The sequence below is a fragment of the Carassius carassius genome, chromosome 1, assembly GCF_963082965.1.
Source record: "Carassius carassius chromosome 1, fCarCar2.1, whole genome shotgun sequence".
NCBI lineage: Eukaryota > Metazoa > Chordata > Actinopteri > Cypriniformes > Cyprinidae > Carassius > Carassius carassius.
The window spans coordinates 32229762-32253074 of record NC_081755.1 but is presented as its reverse complement, the minus strand read 5'-3'; the positions used below and the strand labels follow the sequence as shown (position 1 = coordinate 32253074).

Genomic DNA, 23313 nt, shown 5'->3' with positions numbered 1-23313 from the left:
TCCGCTTTTGCATTGAGCTGGAACTGTGTATAAATGTGGGCAACCTACAAGTTTGTTGCCTTTATCAGTTTTTCCGCCGCATGTTGCGTTTCGGACTGATTTTTACCATTCTCCGCGCTTTAGCTTGAAGATGGAGAAGATAGCAGGGCCTATGTTGACATCCAAGTTCCCACTCTGTGGTTGGTGCTGGCATGCCTGATTAGTATCCATTCCTGTTCAGAGGTTTTTCCCGCAACTCGGGTGTCTCGGGGCCTCATGAGGGAGGATCAGGCTGTCATATGGTTAAACCATCCAGCTTATTTGGGTTGATTGGATTTGCGTCCTAACCTTGTGCTTGGAGTAAGCAATGTCAAGGACACAGATGCTCATCCTGTCTCTATCTGAACCAGAGATTGGTTTGTGACCATCAGTCTAAGGATGCGTACTTCTGCATCCAGATCGTCAAGAGACACAGGAAGTCCCTCAGGTTTGTTTTTTGAATGAAGTTTGCCAATACTTTATTCCATTAAACTGGCTTTGAACGCCAATTGAGTGGCTGTCGCATTAGGTCAAGGTCTGACAACATGGCTGTGGTCTCATACATTGGTCAGAGAGGATTACACTCTCGCCCCCTGTCAGGTTGGTGAGATGTGTTCCTCTTTGAACGCAGACCAGGTTCCGGTCGATCAGAGCAGTTCATGTCCTGGGTCACCTGACCTCATGAGTGGACTTACTCTTGCACCTTCAGTTGGGTGAGTCTCATATGGCAAGGTTCGGCTGATCGGAAGTGGATTGTTTGCTTGGAGCATGCGCATTGCCCGCTTTGGTTTCCTTGTCTCCTCCGTCGCCTCTGGGTGGGGACGCTCTAGCCAAGAATGGCCCAGGACCAGTCTTCTGCTGGTTGCTTCCAAACAATTCTGTTCAGAGTAAGGTTGGTCTGAGTGAACAGCTCCATTACCCTTAAGGACCTGCCACAGGTTTATGTGGCTGCCATATCTGCTGAGCGTTACCCATAGAGGTGTTTCAGAAGGAGGTCACCCTCTGATTTTCCATTATGCAGGGACGAGACGGCTTAGGCCTTTCCAACCAGCACAGATCCATTTGGGACTTATTACGATTGGAAGGCTTGGCAGGCCATCCATTTGTGCCGTTTAAGTTTGTCAGATAACTTTGAAGTCATCTATTCTCAATTAGAGGAATAGGATCTGCAGGCTCTGTCAGCTCCTCTTGTATGGACTTTTCCCCAAGGTCGGCTAAGTCTTACTGCTTCATAGGCCTAGTATATCCTAAGGCTGCTTCAACACTGTTTGTTTCAGCAAGTGGTTGGAGGTTTTATCCCTTGCTATGCGGGGTCAGATAGTACTATATCTTTAGCCTATGAGGCGTGTGGTGTGACTTCGCCTCTTAAGGTGCGTGCTCGTTTTACAAGAGCAATGGCTTCTTTTCAGGCTCTCTTTTAAGATCTTTGTATGAGATGTCTGTGCTGTGGCAGATTAGTCCTCTCCTAACACTTTCATCAAGTTCTACTTATCTGGATGTTAGGATGGCTCTTGGCTCCCGGGTCTCTTCCGCTTGAGCAGATTCTTTCCTTGGTCTTCCAGCTATCTTAGGTACATCAGGCATTGTGGTATAGCGTTCCCAAGGCAATGACGTCATGGCAGCATCGAAGTGACCTATGAAAGGGAACATCTCGGTTACGTATGTAACCTTGGTTCCCTGAGTAGGGAACGAGATGCTGCGATGCTTGGCCGTTCCGTACCTTCGATAGTGCTTCCTTCGTCATAGTGTAAATCTGATGAAATGGCGCTCAGCACGCATATATAGCATAGGTACATATGTGCGGTGCTAAGCGCTATTGGCCAATAAAATTGGCGTGATGGTATAAGGGCTTCAGACATTCGTCACACCACAGGTGTTCCCCAAGGCGATGGTGTCATCGCAGCATCTCGTTCCCTACTCAGGGAACCAAGGTTACATACATAACCGAGGTGTTACGTCAGTAACCGGAGCATTTTTACTCCATCCATGCAATAAATATGCAGCCTTCGACTGCTCAGATAATGTCGTCGGTATGACCGAGAGTCTTTTAAAAATGACAGAATAGTAAAATAAATTACTTTAGAAGTAATGGTCACATGTAATAAGGAGAGATCACACATTGGCTGTTCAAAAAATGTGTCGGTGAGATGAACGTAGGTTCGAGTCTCAGTGGTGGCAGGAGTCGTAGGTGGAGGGAGTGAATGAACAACGCTCTTCCACCCTCAATACCCATGGCTGAAGTGCCCTTGAGCAAGGCACTTAACCCCCAATTGCTCTTGGGGCACTGGAGCAAATAGCTGCCCACTGCGCTGGGTGTGTGTTCACGGTGTGGGTTCACTGATGTGTGTGTGTGCACTTGGATGGGTTAGAGCACCAATTCCGAGTATGGGTTACCATAATTGGCAAATGTCACGACTTTCACTATAGAAATTGCGACTCATTCGGTTATTAACATTGCAATTAATTAATAGCAAATGCAATTACATTGATTACTGTCCGAAATCGATGATTCACGATTAAAAAAAAAACATGTTTCAATATCGATGCATGTGTATCGTCAGGGTTTGTAATCTATGCATCGAGAAAAGGAGTGAATCGCTACACCCCTAAAGTGTTAAAAAAGGGCAAGCACACTAATTGACATGTAAATGTGCTCTCAGATCTCAGACTAACAATGAGAAATCACAATAAACATTTGAAGAATCACACAGGACACATCTTGAAAATTTTGGCATGAGGTTTAAACATTTTTATTAATTTTATTGAACTTTTTCTTTTTAAATTGGATTTCATTTTTCTAATTGTTTTTATTTTATTTTTTCCCTATCTGTAATGGAGAAGATTTGATCAGGTAGGTTAGCATTCACGTTCAAACGTCCATACTTTTAGTAATATAACATTTTGAAGTCTCAGTGTTCACAAACTCTGTTAAATTATTACAGTTTATTAATTTTTTTCTTTATACATTTCAAAAATATAAAAGGTAAATAATAAACATTCCATTGAAATATATTTTATACAGTTCTTGATATTTTCCCCCCTTTTTTGTATGACAATAAAATTGTATCCAGCATCAATCTCAGTAGCATAGAACTCATCCATTTCATTTAGGAACCTTCTCTTTCTCACTGGCCTCTCTTTCTAACTCTCTCTCTTTTTATCTCTGTCCCCATTTCTTAACTTAGGGGGGTGTATGGTTAGGCTTGCGCTCAGCAGTAGACACAACCACTCCATTAGCTGTGATAGTGCAATGAATTCCCCCTTTAAACAAGCTACATTAAATAACTAAAGTAGAAAAGGACAAGTAGTGCATACTGGGTCAAACTATACAAGAATAAATTAACAGACACATGCAGTGAAAACTGAGTTCCTGCAGGCTGTTTTATCGACATCTGCTGCATCTGTTCAGCTCTGAGTCTGTGGAAGCTCTGATGAATATTCACTACAGATATATATACAGATAAATATCATCTTTAAAACAATATATAAATATATAAATAAAACACAGAGTATTTCGGAATGGCTAGAGTACAGCCATAATTTATATTTGGCATGGCTACATTTTGGAGAAATAGGAATGTGAGGGAAACCTGGAACAACATATGCTCTTTCTTCCTTTCTAATGATCTCAGAAAGAGAAGTTGCAGAGTAGAGAGCCCAGGTGAAAGAGATGATTACCTCATTCTGGCCATTCGAAAATTATTCACAAGTTATGTCCACATTGTATTCCATGCATGCAATACAAGTCAACTCCAAACAATATGATAGAAAACACAAGAACAAGGGATGCAAAAAAAGCTTCTTCCTTAAAAATAGAGGAGAGGGAACAGATGGGGGGGGGGGTGCAAACAGGAAGTTGAGAAAGCGTGAAGACTGATTCTGGCTTTGTTCTGCTCCTCTCTGATATGTTTTACATTTGGGTTTCAAGTAAAGGTATGTTGAGCTGTAAGCCATCTGGAGGGGTTGCAGTCTCATTCAGTCCAAGACAAACTCTCATGGGAAGCATTTGCAGAGAGAGCATCTTCAATTGATTTGGCCGGTTTGTGTACACATTCAGGGAACAGTTTCAGGCACACAGGATTTCTTATTAGGGATGAGATGAACATGTCCTCCAATTCCTAATGACGACAATGAGGAAAAGGTGGCCCTCTATCATTATTGCTCCAAAACAACATCCAATCAGATTTATAAATGACCAGAGAGGTAAACATCATCTTAACCAGTCAGCAAATGCAATCTGGAACTGAGTAGCACATATAAAACAATTCAGGTGTCCTACAAACCCTCTGAGATGATTGTATGCTTACATATAAACGTATATGTTAACTCTAAAAGTGCATGAGTGTCTTCGTGCACCATGAGAAGCATGCAGAAAAGACATCGCGAATAACAAAAAACAGGCCTGATGTATTTATCGAGAAGAGAGAGGGAATTCAGTGCACCACTAAAGAAAGCGACATTGCTACTACAGCTGCACACATCGGTCGCACCTTCAAGCTACTCGGACCAGCTGCTAACATATGAAGTAAAACTACACAGTCAGCAGGATCTTGTGGTGATGGAGCTGCATCTGTGTCATTTTCCCTCCCTGGACACACAGCACCGGTAAACAGACACCAGCCAGCTGGCCTTAGCACATGGCATGTGTGTGTGTGAGCTGCTAAGGTCTTGCTTAGGTGTTGCATAGGTAGTTACTGAACTAAGCTTACATCTGATTCTGAACGATGAGCGCTGAATGAACACAGTCATGGTGTTTCAAGACAGCAAATTACACTTCAACGTAAACAACACCTAACCAGACTAACCAACTTTTGTAAAGTAACCAATGCTTGGTATCTTGTTGAAGACACCGAAAGATTTAAACAGTCAAACAGTTACTCACACGTGTAATCTACGATTTAAAAGCGACACTGGTGGAATCATGGCCTCCTCTCACACAGGCTAATGCTAATATCAGAAGTCTGCTGCTAAGTTAATAAGGAAGTCCATTTTGGTATGGCATGGCTGGTTTTAGTGGGTGCTCAGCATATGCAAATCTTCAAAACTTTCAAAATAAAACAAATATGAAGTGACTGTAACAAAATCTTGTGAAAACCTTGCAATGCTCTGTACCACCAGAAAATGAACTACATAATAAAATGTCAACATTTTCAACAAACTTAAGAACTACAAAACCATGTTCAGGTTTCTGAATAAACACGGTCTCCTGAGCACCTTTGAGCTCATATGGTGGCGCTACTCTCACATTATGGCTTCCTGATTAAATAATAGTGCTTTGCGATGTACAGTAAGTGCTCAGGGTCTCGTGACACAGCAGTTCACACAACGCTAATATTCATTAGACTGATATTAAGTGGATGCAAACTCACTTTCGATGGATAAAGCTTTGATTTACCCGTGGAATGTGGATGAAATAAAAAGCGCAAGCATTGCAAATCAAGCCAAAACTTTCGATCAGGATTAAATTTAAAAAGAAAACTTCACCCACAGTCTTAAAATCCCCTTCCACCTTGCTTTTCAGACCCATAACCATCAAAAGAAAAGAGCCCTATAGGTGTCGGAGGTCTCCAGAGGAGCTGTAGCGCCACTGCTGGAGGCTGCCATGACTGAGGGAGACTGTGAAGGGCAGAGCAGAGAGCCAGGAAAGTTCAAGTAAAGTATGAAATGATGGACAAAGAGAAGGGAAGATGTGTGATTCGAAACCATTGAGGGAGCAGTCGTAGTTGAAGGAGTTCATTCTAGATCACTCAGCTAGACTCAGTGGGGTTTGTTCCTCTTTTACCCAACAAAAATGTGTGAATCTTGCGATCCTATATATTTTTTTTTATTATTCAAAAACAAAATAAAGAGCCTCTCTTTTTTTAAATCTATTGTTTTTTTTTCATAATTTAGTAGCATTTAGCATAAACTTTTATTGTTTCCATTTGATTTCGGCATTTAGTGATTTAAAGCCCTCTAATTTGGGGTTCAGGGCTTGCAAAAGTCATGCAGTTTAGTCATGCTGGTAAACAAAGTGAGAAAAAAAATGCATTTTTTTCCATTTTCTCTTTTTTTCAGCTTTTGTTCAAAGTTCACCCAGTCCACTCAAAAAACCCTATGTCCTTTAACAGGTATCATGCACTTGTTGTATTTTCTGTTCCCCACGTGAAGGTGAAGAAAGTGACCCCATCCACCGATCCAGAGTCACCCATTTTGTACTGTGCAAACAAAGTAGTCCTGTCTAGTTTCCTCTTGTTCCTCTCAGCATGATCTCTACCATCTTTCTCTTTGTTTTTTGTTTTGTTTTTTTTATTCATGCCATGCAGTTCATCTACAGTTGAACAGAAATGCTGAGATGCAGAGAGCTGAACTAAGAGAGAGAGAAAAGAGAGAGGCTAACACTCTTTTCTTCATAGTGGACAAAGTCACCTTTCTGTGAGCCCTGAGAAGGACACTCTGAACAAGATTTCCAATTGGATGAATGGGGAAACTGTACGGTATAGGAATGTGGCAGGCCGATGGCAGCACTGTCTATTTTCATTTAAAGCACGTGCAAGATCTCCAAAAGGTAAAGGAGCGGAAAAAGTTTGGCTGATAAACTGTTCGATTGAAGCGTTTGATGAAACTGACTGTCAATGTGTGTTTGAATTGCATAGCGTTGAAGGGTATGATGGGTGTTTTTCCACACATTATGTGTATCTGAGAATGGATCGACGGTTTTTTGTCCACTTTCAGGTGCAATTATCATGGTGGAATGCCCCACAAAATAGATCACTTCAAAATTGCATCCATTTCCATCAGATCGAGCCAGGACATACTACAGTTTGTATGATGAATCCCACCCGTTTTCCAAGGCCAGTGATCCCTGTAGGAAGAATGTGATCCACATCCTCCCAAAACGTGATATTGACAGTGTATTGCACCTACGTTGGGGGTTAAAATTAGAAATAGAGAGATTAGTGTTACAATGTTTTCTTCAAGTTGGTTTAGCGAAGCACTCCTTTCATCTCTCGTTTTCTCTCTTTCGCCGTCTCTAATCCTGCGGTGACCCTGAGGGTTGCCTCCGGACAGGTTTTGCGGTTGGGGAGCTTTAGAAAAGTGGCAGTTCAGAAGCTTAGCACTGTAGGGAAGAAAAGAGAGAGGCAGAAAGAGAGGGGAATAGGAAAATGGAAGACAGAAAAATCAGTATTGCGTCACCTTAATACAAACGCATAAAAAGCTAGGCTACACACTACTAGAGGCTTTCGCAGATGCCGGTCACTTCAGACCGTGCAACTTCAAGAGCCAAAGATAAAAAAGCCAAACACACTGTTTTTTTTTTTTTTTTGGAGTAATGTCCATAGAACCTTATTTTCATGAAGTCTCCTAAATACAAATGTAAAAAGAAACGAAACGAACCAAAAACCCAAGTGTACTCATAGCAAAGCCCATCGTAACATGCGCTCAAAAACTAACACACAAATGCAAGACTCTAGGTATCACAATCACAAAAACAAACACACAAGAAGCTAAATAAAAGTTCCAGTCGTTGAGGGCCCCAAAATCTTGTTCTAAACCTAGGTCAATAAAATCAACAGAATCAATTTAACAATCATTGATTTTGTCAGCCCTCTAGGATGGACCAGAACAAAGCAAAAGCTCATTGTACATCAGTTAATCCTCTTCACCCAAAGGATGCGTCCAAAGACGACTCCCTATTCCCCATGAAGTGCCCTTATTTTGATATTTTACCAAACAGTGAAGCTGGCATAGGGAATAGAGAGCGAGTGCACCATTTCAGCACAGCCCCAAACATTAGAAGAGCAGGAAAACAAAGTGTCACACAAAGAAAATCAAAACACTAAGCACACAGTCAGGCACATCACATGAAAACACATAGTGTGTGGCACAGAACACCATACGCACATTCTTACACTGAGAAGCGTTCAGCTCCCTTCCTCCTCTCTTTGCTTTTTTCTTTCTTCCTCAAACTGTCCACCATTTCACGATGCCTTTCTTCATTGGTTGACAGTCCTCCCAAAACTGTTCCCCAAACACACAATCTGTGCATTTGACCCTCATGCTTTCATCTCCTGAATTTGGTTGCGTCCTGATTCCATATACAGGTTTTTTTTTTTTTTTTTACAAATCCCTCTTATTTTTCCTGTTTCTCATAATGTCATCCGGGCTTTTTGGTTGTTATTTGGAAGTAGTAAGAGTTGGGAATAAATGAAAGTGATGGATGAAATGACGAAATGAAGGGCGAGAAGGACACTGTGGAAAAGGAATACTTGGAATGAATGCAATGTTAAGATCAAACATGATTATTTCATATTTACACAAATGCACGCGTACAGGGGGTGTTCTCATCTGCCTCTCTCTCTATTTCGAATGACATCATTTTGGAAGCACTGGTATAGACAAACAAAAAGAGATTTACCTGAGTAGTGACATGGCAGCGTAAGTCAGAAACAGAGAGGATTTTGGATAATGTCGCGAAATCGTTTGAACTCGACCTTCCCTCCACATTTCGAATGCCTCATTTGAATCAAACGATAGTTTTTGTGCTGTTAACTCCACATGCAGGGAATTATTTACACTTTCCTCCATGATCACATGCAGCCTCTGCTTTTACCAGGGCATTCGCTAACTAAGCTAACTAGTGGCAGGCCTGTCTCTTTCACATCGAAACCTTAGAACTGAGATAAAGGGATTAAAGTGGAGCCATCCCATCCACTCTGTTCACCCTGACTACACGTTAACAGATAGACTACACACAGCAAAACCACAAAATGCACTAGGGATACTAAGTGCTAGCTATCTTGAATATGTGGAAACATGCATTGCTGCAGCAGGCAGACTTCTTAGCATTAGCTTCTTTCTCTTTGCTCTGATCAGTGTTCAGTGAACAAGAAATCACTCCTTCTGGACTGAGTCTGTTCAAATGAATGCCTAAAGAATATTTTTTTTAATCTTAAATATAAAAGGTAAACATTAAGGGCTAAAATCTGTATTCTTAGCCTCTAAAGTGACAAAGGAGTGCTAATGATCAACAACAGTGAATGCTACGTCATCCCCCGTAAAACCAGCAGAGGGGGATAGAACTAAGGTTAATGCAACAGCAAAGGGGAGAAAAACAACTAATCTGCTCTTTAATAATGCAAAACTAAAATGATTAAATAAGACTGATGATGCCATGAGATGGGAATACAAACTAAAATGCACTTGTACGGGAGCTGATACTGGTTCGGGGGCTCAGGTGTTCGTTTGGGAATGTATTTGTGAAGGAAGAAGTGGATTTTCTGTTCTAGTCTTAGTTCACAGTTACTGCTTCTTTTTGCATATATCTGATAAGCACTGGGCTTTCAGAATAGTTCTCTGTGAAAAGATGAAAAAGAATAAATCATAAAATGACAATCTGCAATGCTTTTGATGTCTAATAAAGAAAAGAAAACTTAAACAGGTTCATAGTTAAAGCACATTCAAAACCCCACATTCGATACAACAGTTGTAATAGTCTCTGCCACCCAATAGCACCTTAGCATGCAAAACTAAGCCCCGCCTCCCACAGCAATAATGTCAGAAATGACTGATTGGTAACAAAACATCAATGGAATTATTTTTTTTTTTAATTTGTTTCATGCAAATCATTAATATGCATGTGCATAATATACACATCCATATGTACACACTCGTATCAACAAACATGTACATAAACCTTTGTTAAAATACTTTTTTTATCAAAACACAGACTTATAATTTCCTTATTGCTTGCAATAGAAATCCATGCATGTGGAAATTACAGTCAAAACTGTACATATCATAAAGTCCTGAACTATACACCCTCATAAAGAGCATTAAAAAACAAGTAAGGAAATGAAAAGAGAGATGAAGAGGAGGAAGAGGACATGGAGGAGACACAAGGTGAGAAATAAAACAGTGTTTTGGCTGGACTTGAATCATAACGTCATTTTAGTCTTCCTCTTTCTCTCCCTCTTAGCATACCAGGTCATTTGTCTGAATTTATGGTTATAAATAATGCATTTTTCATTTGTTTGTTTTACAAGGTACCTTGTTACATAAATTTTTAATATACACCTATTAAAGGAATTAAAAATCTACGTTAGATCGTTTGCCTCACCGCCATGCAAAGACAAAATACAGTAAATGCATATTTACAAAATTAGCAAAATCAACTTTCTTAAGACTATAATCTGTTGTGTGTTGGATGGGTTTGACTAAACTATGCTCAGATTCAACGAAAACCATGTGGTGTAGTTACTGCATTTTGTCTTTAAATGGCTAAATAACTTGCTAGTTCAAAAAAAAAAGTCTCCCTTAAACATTTAAAGGAGACTGAACCCTCCAGTTACACAAAGCACACATGGTGTAGCATACATCCACCAGATGGCCCTCACTCACTGTCCTGAGGCCTTCAATGTATATGAAGCATGTACAGCAGTGCAGCACACATGCAGACGACCAGTGATTTGTGTTTTACTCATTAAAGCACAGTGTCACACATTAGTTTGCTGCTGGCATGCAGATGCTCCATTTAATCAACAACCTCTGTGACTTTCTTCACTCTAGCAGTGAACTTCTTTAAACAGAAAAGAAGAGAGGAGGGGAAGAGGAGTGTAACAAGTAATGTGGCAATAACAAAAAGACATAAAAATAAAAAAACAAATATGCAAATAAATAAATGCTAGAATAAAATATATATTGCTTAATCCATAAGAAAGATTACAGATGATTTGTGGTAAATTAATAAATTATTAAATATGGGTATTTAAAATATTTAAGTTGCAAGACAATAACATCATCTAAATATATAATGCTACTTTGCTTTGTGATCAAGTTTTATAATTTATACCCCAGGTTGTCTGTTGTTCCACATGAAGAAAAAGACAACAAGAAGCTTTGTGAGCTGCTATTGCAGAGATATCTTCACCAGAGGTGTGTATTGCATCTGTGCACTGAAATATGCAATATGCCCCCCATCCCAACAATGAAACATATGGCTCATATATCTGCATTTCAGAGAGTTCATTTTGTCATCTTTTTTTTTCTTCTTTTACTGACCGCTGTCAATCCAGCATCCATTCAATGTTCCCTCCTTTATATTGGAACGAAGGGCAGCATCCAAGAGACAGAGCAGGTAAATAAAAATGTAACAAAATAAATAAAAAGAAACAGAGAGAGAAAAAAAGAAGGGGACCAAAGAGAAAGCAAACTGAACTGATTTTCTACTGCATTCAAATTAGAGGAATAACAGTAATCAGGAAAATGATTATGATGAGGGAGGGTTATGCCAGTGATGATGATGATGGTGATGATGAAAATGTCCAGCTAATTCTTGCCCTTTGTAGGGAAACTTTGAGGCTACTGTCTGGTTCACCACAGCCACAGGATATGCAGATGTGCGCAGTTCAGCTTGATATGTCTTCATATTAACGAGGAAATACCATAATAAAGAAAGGATATATTTTAAAGAGAGTTCCTTCATCCACTAGTATACAAATAAAAAATGGTCCCGAAAAAGTGCAGAAGGTTATAGGCCCTTAATAGGAATGACTCCTTCTTCTTATTATTAATATTTCCACCATTTGTCCAGACCACTGCTCTTTTCATTTTGTGGTACTTGGTGTTGAATATGCAGTCAAAATACAAAAACCAAAATGTTAATCGTAGATCTCCATGCAACAGCATGATATCCTGTCCTCCCATATTGTCAACTCAAAGCCACCAGCGCGCAACTCCAAACCCCGATCCGAATCGCAATATCCAAGTGCTCAGTAAAAAATAGCCTCTTTTAAAATGATCAGTTCTTGGTCTCGCTGTTCGTCATTAAAGTTAATAGTTGCACATAGTAAAGTTCGCTGGATTCATCTCCAGCTTCTCAGGGTCAGAGGTCATCATAATAGTCGATATTGCACAAGAATGGTTTAAGCATTTTTCATAGCTCTAAATATAGAGCATAATTATAATAGCAGTGTGAATTATACGTTAAAATATCAGGTGACAACAAATGTTGCTGTAGGAAATACATAACACTCATCATGTTCTATGGCCTGAATCACCAAAAACTCCTTCATCACAGTCAAATCTGCCAAAAATGATGCATTCATTCTCTACCACAGGGCTTAATTATAAGTTCAAATCAGCATTCGGTGTGTTTATTATCATATCCTCATAACAGTTAAAGAGGATTGGGAGCTGAGTTATATTCTACTTGCCTAACGGACGTCTTTCCTAGCATGCAGTTGAACTACTTGCATGTTGACCTATGACCTTCATCATATAAAGTGGATTTTCAAGACCTATTATGGTGTATTAAAGCTGATCTCAGCGACTAGTACTCAATGAATAAGCCTGCTGGATCACGGTCTCGATTTTTACACAACCAGGCAGTGGATCAGGCAGTGAACATGAGGAAAAGCCAACTACTGTCATTCAACTACAACAGTACATTTCCTACAGGGTGCTCGTCGCTGTCTATGGACCAGTGAGGAGTTTTATCCTATTAATATTCAGTGCTTATTTTTTTATTATTATTTATATTCGATAATAAGGCATAATCTGCTGACGTCACAGCATATAATTGTTTTTAGTTGCCTGTCTGAAGTATATGCGATGAAGTCGTTTTAGTACTTAAAGCTCTAAATCCCTAAACAAATTCATCCCATTCCCTCTGAGGCATGACACATTAAAAGAGTGCTGGGTACCCCCACCCTGTCCAGTCAATGGAGGAGCGGAGATGTGAGTATTTAGCATCGTTATTGTAATTATTAATGCTATTGCGGTATAATGGTGTGTGGGAGTCTTTTTTCTGCTTATTTCAATGATGTTTCCTAAGATGTTCTACAGAATGGAGGGTATGGGGCTGCGGCAGCGGCGCAGGGGGCCGGGGGATTTGTAGGGCTCGTAGGGTGGGTTGTTGATGGGGGTGATGGGGGTCAGCCGCAGGGGGGCCCCCATCATCCCAGAGATGTTATTGAGGCTGCGGGACTTCTCGTAGCCAGCAGCTACAAAACCCCAAAAATCCGGTCATTGAATAGGTTACATACAATAGAGAAAGATGAATGAATGGAATTATCATGGAAGCATTTTACAAACAAAAACATTGGATTCATGAAAAAAAAGTTGAATTTTTTTAAAAGGGGAAAGGAAGGGAAGGGTAAAAAAGGGAATTTAAAGCAAAGAATGACAAAATGAAACCGATGTGAATGACAGACAGAAAGACAGACAGGGACAGACAGAGACAGAGACAGGGACAGGGACAGAGACAAGGACAAAACAGGAAAATGAGAGTTATGAAATGTCATCAAGTTTTCATGTCAATATTTTGTTGTTGTTATGGCACAGCAGTATATATTAAAAAAAACTCCCTTTAGTCGCAGCCACATACAGTTTTCAGGGAGAAATAAGAGCAGATGTGTAAAAGAGCAGGTGGATGAAGCACCTGATGGCTGACTCAGACCAGTAGATAGGTAAAGAGTTTACCATCCAGGTGTTTGACCCAGTCTCAGACGAAACACTCTGCCTTCTGATACTAGCGCTGGAGTCCAAGAGGAGCTCCGTCTAGTCAAAGCAGCCTCTCTCAGCACTGTGGGCCAGGTGAAGCTTGCGCATTTCAGACTAGATGTCTTTCCATTATTAGCAGCAAATTTGTCTTCCTTTTACAAATCTGTGTGTTTCAGTAGATTAATAGGGACTTAAAACAGCTTCACCTGACCCCAAAGTGCCTGAAAGCTTTCCTTCCACATTCATTTCAGGCTACAGTTTTTCTTCTTTTCTCACCCAGTCCAGTGTTGTTTAATTTGGTTACAAATTCCCTTTACGGGTCTTAGTGATATTCGTGGGCTATAATAATAATTTGGGTCAAATTTCAAATGATTTCAGGGGAGTTTAACAAAAATGGTTTACATTTATTTGTGTATTTTCATGCTTAATTCAAAAAAGAGATAATGCAGAATATGCTCACAAAAATATTTGTTGAATGTAATTTTATGACATCAAATGACCATGATCTGTCAGCTACTTAAATCCCGAACGTTTGGTAAATGTCATTCCAAACCTGCGTGAATTTCATTTTTCTGTGGAATACAATGTAAGACATTTTGAAAATGTCTGTGTTTTTGTCTATATGATGAAAGTCTCAGAAGACCAGTGTTTTCTGGACACCATTGACTATCACTGTATGGGCAAAAACATGTTCAAAATGCCTTCTGTTATGCTCCACAGAAGAAATAAAGTCATTCAGATGTGAAACGATGAGGAGAATAAATCATGACCAAATTTGCCAAAGTTTGGGGTGAAATACAAAACTTTTGTTTTGAAAATGAGTTTTTTTTTAAATAGCTGTTCTTAATAATAATGAATGGTTATGATAACAGCTAAACACAGCTTACCTTTGTATAGTCTGTTTGTTTGTTTAAGAAATGGAACTGGACTCAGATTTTGCTGTTTTTTGGAAAAAGCCAACACGAATGGATATGGAAGGAAGAGCTGGCACCTTACACAGTAGACAACCCCCTCCTGACACAGAAGAACTTCTCACACGGACACAAACACACTGAGTTAGAAGTCTTAACATAACACACCAAGAAACAAAAGCTCACAAGGAAGGAAAAACATGGGGTGTTAAGGAGGTCCTACTGTCGTATAGTCAGCAGTCCTATCTCCAGTCCCTTGCGTGATGCAGTTCTGTTGGGAAGTGTGTGTGTGAGTGTGTGTGTGTGTGTGTGTGTGTGTGTGTGTGTGTGTGTGTGAGAGAGAGAGTCTGACTCGGAGGGCTGCTGGGACACTCAGGGTGCTGAACAGCCGCTTGTCATTCAAAATCTACACCAAAGCATCACCTATAAGAGCTGCAAAGAAAGGCAGTGGTAGGTAGATCTGGGTCATCATGTTCCTCACACCAGACCACTTGTGCATGTCAGAAAGTGACTGTTTTTCATCATGAATTTGAGGAAATATACATATTTAACCAAATGATTTGTTGTTTATAATTAATAAAACATATAAGAGTACTCATCTACAGAGAGAAAATAACTTGTGTGTGTGAACGTCATGTTCTGGTTTTGTACACGTGATGCAAACACTGTACAGATAAGAACACACTTCCTATATCGCTGGTTTTGAAAAAGTGTCTTTACCTCCGTATTAGCATTTGCCTTCAATGAATGGAAATAAGTAAGATCAATATGGCTAGGCAGTATGTGTCCAACAGAAATAAGTACACCGCTGGCACTCGCAATCTTTCTTCCTCTTTCTCTCTGAACAATTGCAGTGTAATGTGACGATTAAAAAAGCATTAGTAGCCCATTCTTTATATAAATAGCTGCTTTATGAAAATGCCTACATGAAAATGATTGTGTTTTGGACACAACTATGCTTTTGGATTTCAGTTCAAAGATAAGTAGAACAACAGATATAGATACATAGACTGCCAGTAAAACAAAAAACGAAACAAAATAGAACAAAGCAAAGCAAAGCAAAAAGCAGCCAAACTGAAACAGATCAGAGGGAGAGGGCAGGGAAGAAAAATAAACTTAACTGTTATTCAATTTATTTAAGTTATATTTATAGACATATATTTAAGAATTAAGCTTTCATGGTCATGGAAGAGCAAAAGTCAAATAATGCCAACATTTAGCAATTTTATATATTTACTAACAGTACAATAATGTCGATTAATCTCATTATCGGCCTCATAATAACACAACTCGCACTCACCAGCCTCACACATGCAACACTGAAGAGGTAATGTTTGTGTTGTGGACTGGTGTAATTCAAGTCTTCAGTTTGACAGACTCTGTGCTTCTACAATTCTTTAGCATCTGTGATAGAGATGAGGCTACATCCAGTGGGACTGTCACTTTATGTGCAGTTTCTTAGGATTTGAGTCAGAAGCAAGTTCTCTGAATGCTTGAAATGCAGAGTCTTAACATCGTAGCTTCACAGTTTAGTTTATGAATCTAACAATCATGCTTACAAGCCCAAAGAGGTTATATCCGTATGGCCAGCCCTTGACCTGACATGGATGAAAGTCCCACTCTGGTGAGTTTATGTACCTTATGTCAAACTTTAGTGACACTACGAGGACTGTAATTGAGTGGCCTGGGGATGGGATGGAAGGTGAGGGTTAGTGTGTGGCACAAATATTAACCAGAAACTGTGCAGCAATAAAATAAAGTTTAATATACTGTGTTGAACAATTTACTCAAATTTTGGTCTGTTTGAAGTAAACTGCATGTTAAAGAAAGTCCATCCTTTTTTTTAGTTACATCACAAAGGTCAAGTGCGGAGAATCTGAGTTTTCCGAGAAGATGTCAATGGTTTTTACTAGTGTGAAAATAATATTTTTTATTAATTAATTACATTATAATGTGAATTATAGCATTAGTGCATTATACTCTATAACGCAGCCAAGTTTAGTCTGTCTAAGTTCATACACAGTATATTTGATCTGTGTGAATCTGTCCGGTTTAATATTTGCAATATCCACCAGTGGATATTTGTTCTTCCTTTAAACACAAACACTGGTAGTCACATACATACAAGTTACATCACATCTACATGTATGATTTAGACACAGAACTGCACATAGACACAGCACAACACGACACAACAGTACACAGAACAACACGAAACGACAGCATACAAAGATTACACAAAGACAAACTTTAAGAAAAGATGAACACAGAGACTTATTAAAGGAGGGCAGGAATATGTGATGGATGTGATGACTGCGGTGAGAAGAGAGGGAATAGTTTACATTCAGAAATTAGCACCTGCAAAAACAGTACAAGGATGGACAGAAAAATAAACTTATGACATTTAGCATAGTGAAAAATAAACAATTCATTGCAATGTGCACATACTGTAGGGAAGTTAAGGGTATTAAACATGCCACTGTTGATTGCAAAACAGTAGTTGGAATTACATTAATAAAAAATAATAAACTATTTAATAAAAAAAAAGAAAAAATGCAGCTAGAAACAATAGAAAGAAATATAAGTGTGCAGATGTTGACATTCCATCTAAGACAGTAGGGCACAGAGTGAAACAACAAATGTTGAAATAATATTCACAGAACATTCAGATCTTGTATGATAATAGTGTCATACATGCAATTCACCACCTCTGATGGTGGATAAGACACCCACATGAAAAAAACCTATATAAACATATATGTTTCAATATAGGTTTTGATATAGGTTTTTAATATATGTGACATATAGAAAATTGGCAGTTTTCCTATATTATATGTACATATATACAAACATATATATATATATGTACATATATACACACACATATATATGTACATATATGCACGCATATATTTACACATATATATGTGCATACATATACCTATATAGGTACATATATGTACCTATATGTTCACCTATAATAGTAAAATTAAAATCCATAGCTGCTAGGCAACATAAATAAAAGTCCAAAATGTAGAAATGTACATTATTTATTTACTCAAGATCAATCAAATAGTACAAAACAAAAAATATAGTACAAGAACAAAAAAAAGACAAAAAACCTGCTAGGCAACATAAATAAAAGTCCAAAATATAGAAATGTACATTATGTATTTACAAGAACAATCAAATAGTACAAGAACAAAAATAAGACAAAAAACTGAACAGAAAAAAAATTATCTTTATTATTCTTTGAAGGTCTGTCATGACGCGTCTCATCCTCCTCCTCCTCTTCCTTCCTGCACTATCCAATGACGTTTGATAGGGTGTCCGAGATTTTAATTTTTTCCTCTTTTTTTTCGGCGCACAAATTTTTAAGCGGATTTTTTAGCGTTTTTGAAGAGTGAAACCAATGTTTTGAAACCGGGTCCCAGAGTCGATATATTTGAAAACGCCGCCTTTGCGTTTCGTCTCGATGGCGAATCTGTACATTTTCTGAAAATATGGCATCATCAGCCCACGTCTCGCCCCTAGTCAAACACCACTACATCATGTAACAGCAACAAGAACATGAAAAAAACACTGAACGCTAACATTAACACGGATTAATAAATGTATTGTTCCATGTTCGTTTGTGTACCACGCGCAGGACATCCATGTTTTCTTCTCTGTTTTAAGTGTATCTCTGTGGCAGAATTACAGCGCCACATGCTGGTCTGGCATGTATACTACATCGGTTTCGGGTGGACGCGGATATTTCTTGAGACGAGGGAAAAAAAGATCGGGGGTTCGTCTCCGTGTGGACGGGGCCGAAGATGTAACGGGTACTTACGGTTATGGATAGAAATGTAACGGAGTAAAGAGTACAATATTTGCCTCTCAAATGTAGTTGAGTAAAGTCATGAGTACTCCCCAAAAATGATACTCGAGTAAAGTACAGATCCTCATAATTGTACTTAAGAACTGTACTCAAGTAAATGTACTCTGTTACTGTCCGGCTCTGTATATCATGTTAATATATTGCCATAGTTAAATTCCATAACATGCCAATTACATGTGATACCAATTTCACATGTTTGCACATACATAAGTTCTTGCATAATTTTTTTCGTTAATTCTTAGTTTTTGCCTTGATAATAGAAAATATGTGCTAGGCATCATGTATGACAGTCAAAAATGGGATATGAGCAACAAAATGACCAGATCCTGCCATTAGCTATATACATATAGCTTACATATATCTTGTATGTATAGGGCTTATATGTGGATATGAAGAAGCAATACAGGAGACCCATATTTCCTGTATATGCACATATATGCACCTCAATTTTGCCTATATGTGGCATATATATACGCATATATGCAGCATATATATTATCGTATATGTGCATATACACTGCATATAGGTTTCATATATGCGCATATATCCACATATAGGTTCTTTCCATGTGGGCACGTTCATTCATACACAATACATCCAGTTTGATTTGAAAGACAATAAGATATACTTTAACCATTCACTAACCTTGAATAAAAACCTTGCACTGAGCATAAACTGGTCTTGATTCACCAGAGGATTGGGACATAAATGACCAAAAATCATGCAAACTGTTTTAGTTTCTTTACTTGATCCAGTCAGGTTCAGGCTTCAGTCATACTGAAGTTAAATGCAGTTGATCTGCAGATCTCTGCATTTATGTGCATTACTTGATGGATAATTTAACATCACTTGAATAATTAATAATTTTTAATACAATTAATAATAAATACTGCTGAGACAATGATTGAACCCAGCAGTCTGGTCCATCAAAAACTAAATAATGCAGAGCTTCACTATATGATTAACAAGAGGTATTAAAAAGATATTTGTATACACACACACACACACATACATACATATATATATATATATATATATATATATATATATATATATATATAAAGGGGGAGGTGCCTGTCATGACCTCTCCTGATGATGAGGGTTTTTTCTTTTTTACAACACATCTCTATACTGTATATGAGAAAGCACTGACCCCTTTGGAAGCATTATCGGCCAGGCCAGCAACCTCTCAGCCACATCTCACTGCTCAATTTGTACTGCACTGCAGTCATATTCTCACACCAATGACACCTGGAACTCTGACAGTTGGCTGCAACGTTTGTGGGGAATGATTCAATCATTTAAATCATTCAATCATCATTAAAAAATTATTTTAAACGGACATAAGGCACTGTTTATACACACAGTGATACATGGTATGGTGAAATTGATAATGAATTGGTGTAGCTCATCAAGAGCCCTAAAGAGAGAACCCTCTGGTTCTCTGGTTACAGCAAAGATTCAAAAGTGATGTTAAGTGATGTACAGGGGAAAATCAATCAGTCTGCAGAGAGAGAGAATGGAGAGAAAGAGAGAGAGAGAACGAGAGAGAAAGAGGGGTGTGACTGCAGCGCTGCAGTGCAGTACTATTTCTATGCTTTAAGACAATGGCTAGAGAGGAAGACGACCACAATGCCCCTTAGTCAATGTGCTGTGGCCAGCATCCAGACTCCAGCTCTTACACATTTATCCTTACCACTAGAGTCTGTCAATGACAGGGACCAAGGGTGTGTGTCAAAGCTCTCAGCGTACTCAAAATGTAACACACAAAAACACCAGAACACCAAAAGAGCACTTTAGACTGAATAAACTGAAGTAACAAAAACAACAGGGGCACAACAGCAATAAAATAATCATAATAATCACCTAAGTGCATCTTGGGAGTAAGTGGGCATCTGAACATTAAGGTTGTAACGTCAACCAATTTTGTCAGGTTTTAGAACACCAAAGCTGTACCCAAATGACACATTATACACTATGCACGTATACACTATGCACTGAATTGAATTGTATAAGGTTATTATTGGATTAATAATCAGAGTATGATAGCCACTCCCCCTTCGCTATGTAATTAAAGCTGCGACAGTTGAGTGCATGAAGTGTCCCACATTTCACATTTGGATTTTTTATTTTTGGTTAAGTGCATCATCTGGGTATTTAAAGTTCCCATATTGTCAAAGTTGAAATTTCCTGTTTTTTTTTTCACGATAACTGAGGTCTAGGGACTATTTAACTACCATATGAATTTCAAAACAGTCAGTCCACAGTACAATACACACAGCCTTGTTAAAGTAGCTAAAGTATATCCCCCCCCCAACCCACCCCCCCGAATTACTTCGATTGTAATTGTTTTATTGTATGTAAATATGTACTTTTACTCTCTTTTAGGGTGACTATTACCATCTGTCTAGGGACTGCAGGTGAAAAATAGCCTTATGGCTAACTCTGGCATATTTACAGAAATGTTTATTAATATGCATTGTCCCTGTAATAAAATAAATAAATAAATAAATAAATAAATAGATTCTGGCACCCAACATCAGAACAAGATGATATTTTAAGCCCCTTACGTAGCTGAATCTGCACTGGTTTGAGTGGGCCGCCTCCAGTTTACCCTTTGTTTTGCTGCCTCCAGCTAGCGCTGTGACGTCGGCTGACCCTAGTTACCAGTGGTTGGTCTGGCCGTGCGTCACTCAGAAAACAACAGACCAATCAGAAGAGAGGCTCATGAATAGTAATTAGACAGGCTAAAATCGACTTGTTCTTAGCAGACCTCCTGAGAAAGGAGCTGTAAAAATATAATGAGACAATAAAACTCCAGGAAAGTGTACAATATGGGACCTTTAAAGTGCACTTTTTCTTTTTGGAATTTTCAGTGTGAATGCAGCACTAGCACTATTCATACTAAAAAACATCATAGAATAGTGCACAAGTCAGCAATTTGGGACGCACCTCAACAAATGTCCTTTTTTTTTTTAGTCTGATCCATCTTTAACCCTTTCATTTTATTTTTCATCATGTTTCGCTTAGTCCCAGAATGCTCTCTTCCACTGTTTCCTTGGCAACAGTGGACAGGAAGGAATGAGAGGGCAGAAGGTAGAAACAGAAAGAGGCAGAAGTTCGAGAAGGAAGAAGAAAGAAAAATACATGCTGAGGCGATTGAGAAGGAGAGCGAGGGAATGGAAATTAAAGGCACCCATAAATTGAAGTTCTGTCATCATTTACCCACACTCCTATGACTTTTTTCTTTAAATCACCATAATATTTTAGCAAAATGTCCAAGCTGCTCTTGACTATAGCTGATTTTCAGTGAATACTGAAACTTCACTATGAATGCGTCCTGAATGACGCACTATACACTATGCACTTACACACACTATGTACTTATGCACGAAGTGTATGAATTATATAAGGTACTTATGTACTAAGTGTATGAATTATATAAGGTACTTATGCACTAAGTGTATGAATTAAATAAGGTTATTATGGCATTAATAATCAGAGTCTGATAGCCCCTCCCCCTACGCTATGTAATTAAAGCTGCGACAGTTGAGTGTATCAAATGTTCAACATTATACACATTTTTTTTTTTTAGGTTAAGTACATTTAAAATGTTTTCTTTTTGGAATTTTTACTTTGAACACTAGTATGCAATTTGGGACGCACCTAAGGCTTCAATTGTCTTGAAATATAGAGCATTAAGGTTGGAATACACTACACTACTTTGTCTTAGATCTTACAGTCTAGACAAGTTAAAGCTATAGTTGCCAATAATTAGAATCAGTCTGCAAATTTTGGTGACAGATTTCACAGAAAATAATGTAGTGTATGATGAGCACAATTTTTTTAGTTTCACACTTTTAGAGACAATTTCAGAACACATTTTGTTTACCCATATTGTACTGACAAATGCAGACCAACGCCCACAGACAACCGATTACAGTACGTCACTTTTGTCCTTATTTTAATCTTGACAACCTATTCATAAATGAATATGAAATGTATGAAAGACAATCTTAGACATTTTGATAAAGATATTTTTTTGTGTTCTACTGTAGAAATTCAATCATAAGTGTTTGGGATTGAAATAACAGTGAGTAATTGAATTGTCATTTTGGGGTGAACTATTTTAAAACATCTATACCAGCAGACCACACTGAAAAGCAATGGCACAAATATAAACAGATACAAAACCCCCAGACATGTTCATACGATACATAAAAATATACACAGAGACAGGTTACAATATTATGGAATCTATAAAGAAAAAATGAGAAACGTCCAAAACAAACCTTTTGACCTTTCCTGACCTGTGCTCTTTTGTATTCATTGACATAATTGTGTAAAAGTATAATTGAATAGGCACTGTGGCCACAGTAAAACACATTCTGTCAGACAGGAAAAAAAAGGTAAAAGAGGGAAAGAAGAAAGCAAAAATAGTTCCACATTTACCCCTGATTTTGGTCTGGCATGCATGAAATGCATGAAAACTTTGCATTGTTGATGTGTAACAATTGCATCACAGCCCTTAAAGTGTCCGGTTGCCATTGCAACAGCCCAGGTTTGTCATTACAGTCCTACAAGAACTTAACTGTGTCTGTGGTTATCAGTGTATGTGTTTGCTGAGCTTTTTAGTTTTTCACGTGTCTCTCTCAAATCTATCAGACACATTTGTTTCTGCTCACCTGATGTTTAGTGTATTTGTGAGGCAGAATCGTGTCACTGATAAGTAGACTACAGGACTGTAGCACACATCCTAACAGCGTCAGAGCCCAGTGTTTCAGCACAGCCCTACTGAGAACTTATCTACTCATGGCTAGAATACTGGCGATGACTGTTTCTGGTCCATATAATGAAGGGTTTTCATCTGCTGGCTGTGATGAAACACTGGTCAGTAGACCCCAGAGTGGAGGGCAGTTCCAGGAGAGAGAAGAAACCAGCTTGATTCAAAAAATAAACAGAAAAGGCAAATAAAACTCTGCCCTTCTCAGTGACCGTTCACCAAAACCCATAAAGCATTAA

At 38.6% G+C, this 23313-nt stretch overlaps 1 protein-coding gene across 7 annotated transcripts in view; it reads right to left on the bottom strand.

The window, feature by feature from the left end:
* Positions 1–2737: 2737 nt before the first annotated feature.
* The window catches only part of LOC132145467 (potassium voltage-gated channel subfamily C member 1-like), a 58094-nt gene continuing 37518 nt past the window's right edge, over positions 2738–23313 (bottom strand). For 2 of the 7 annotated variants that reach the window (XR_009434466.1, XR_009434469.1), the window contains 2 exons: positions 7903–9354; positions 2738–7117 (listed from right to left, as the gene is read on the bottom strand). Coding sequence is in view for 3 of the 7 variants with exons in the window: in XM_059556532.1 (XP_059412515.1) it covers positions 12838–13001 (164 nt within the window). In the remaining 4 variants the exon portion in view is untranslated. Of the gene's footprint in view, positions 7118–7902; positions 9355–11904; positions 13002–23313 lie in introns of those variants that run through there. The other 5 variants (XM_059556532.1, XM_059556552.1, XR_009434468.1 and 2 more) reach the window with 4 other exon arrangements.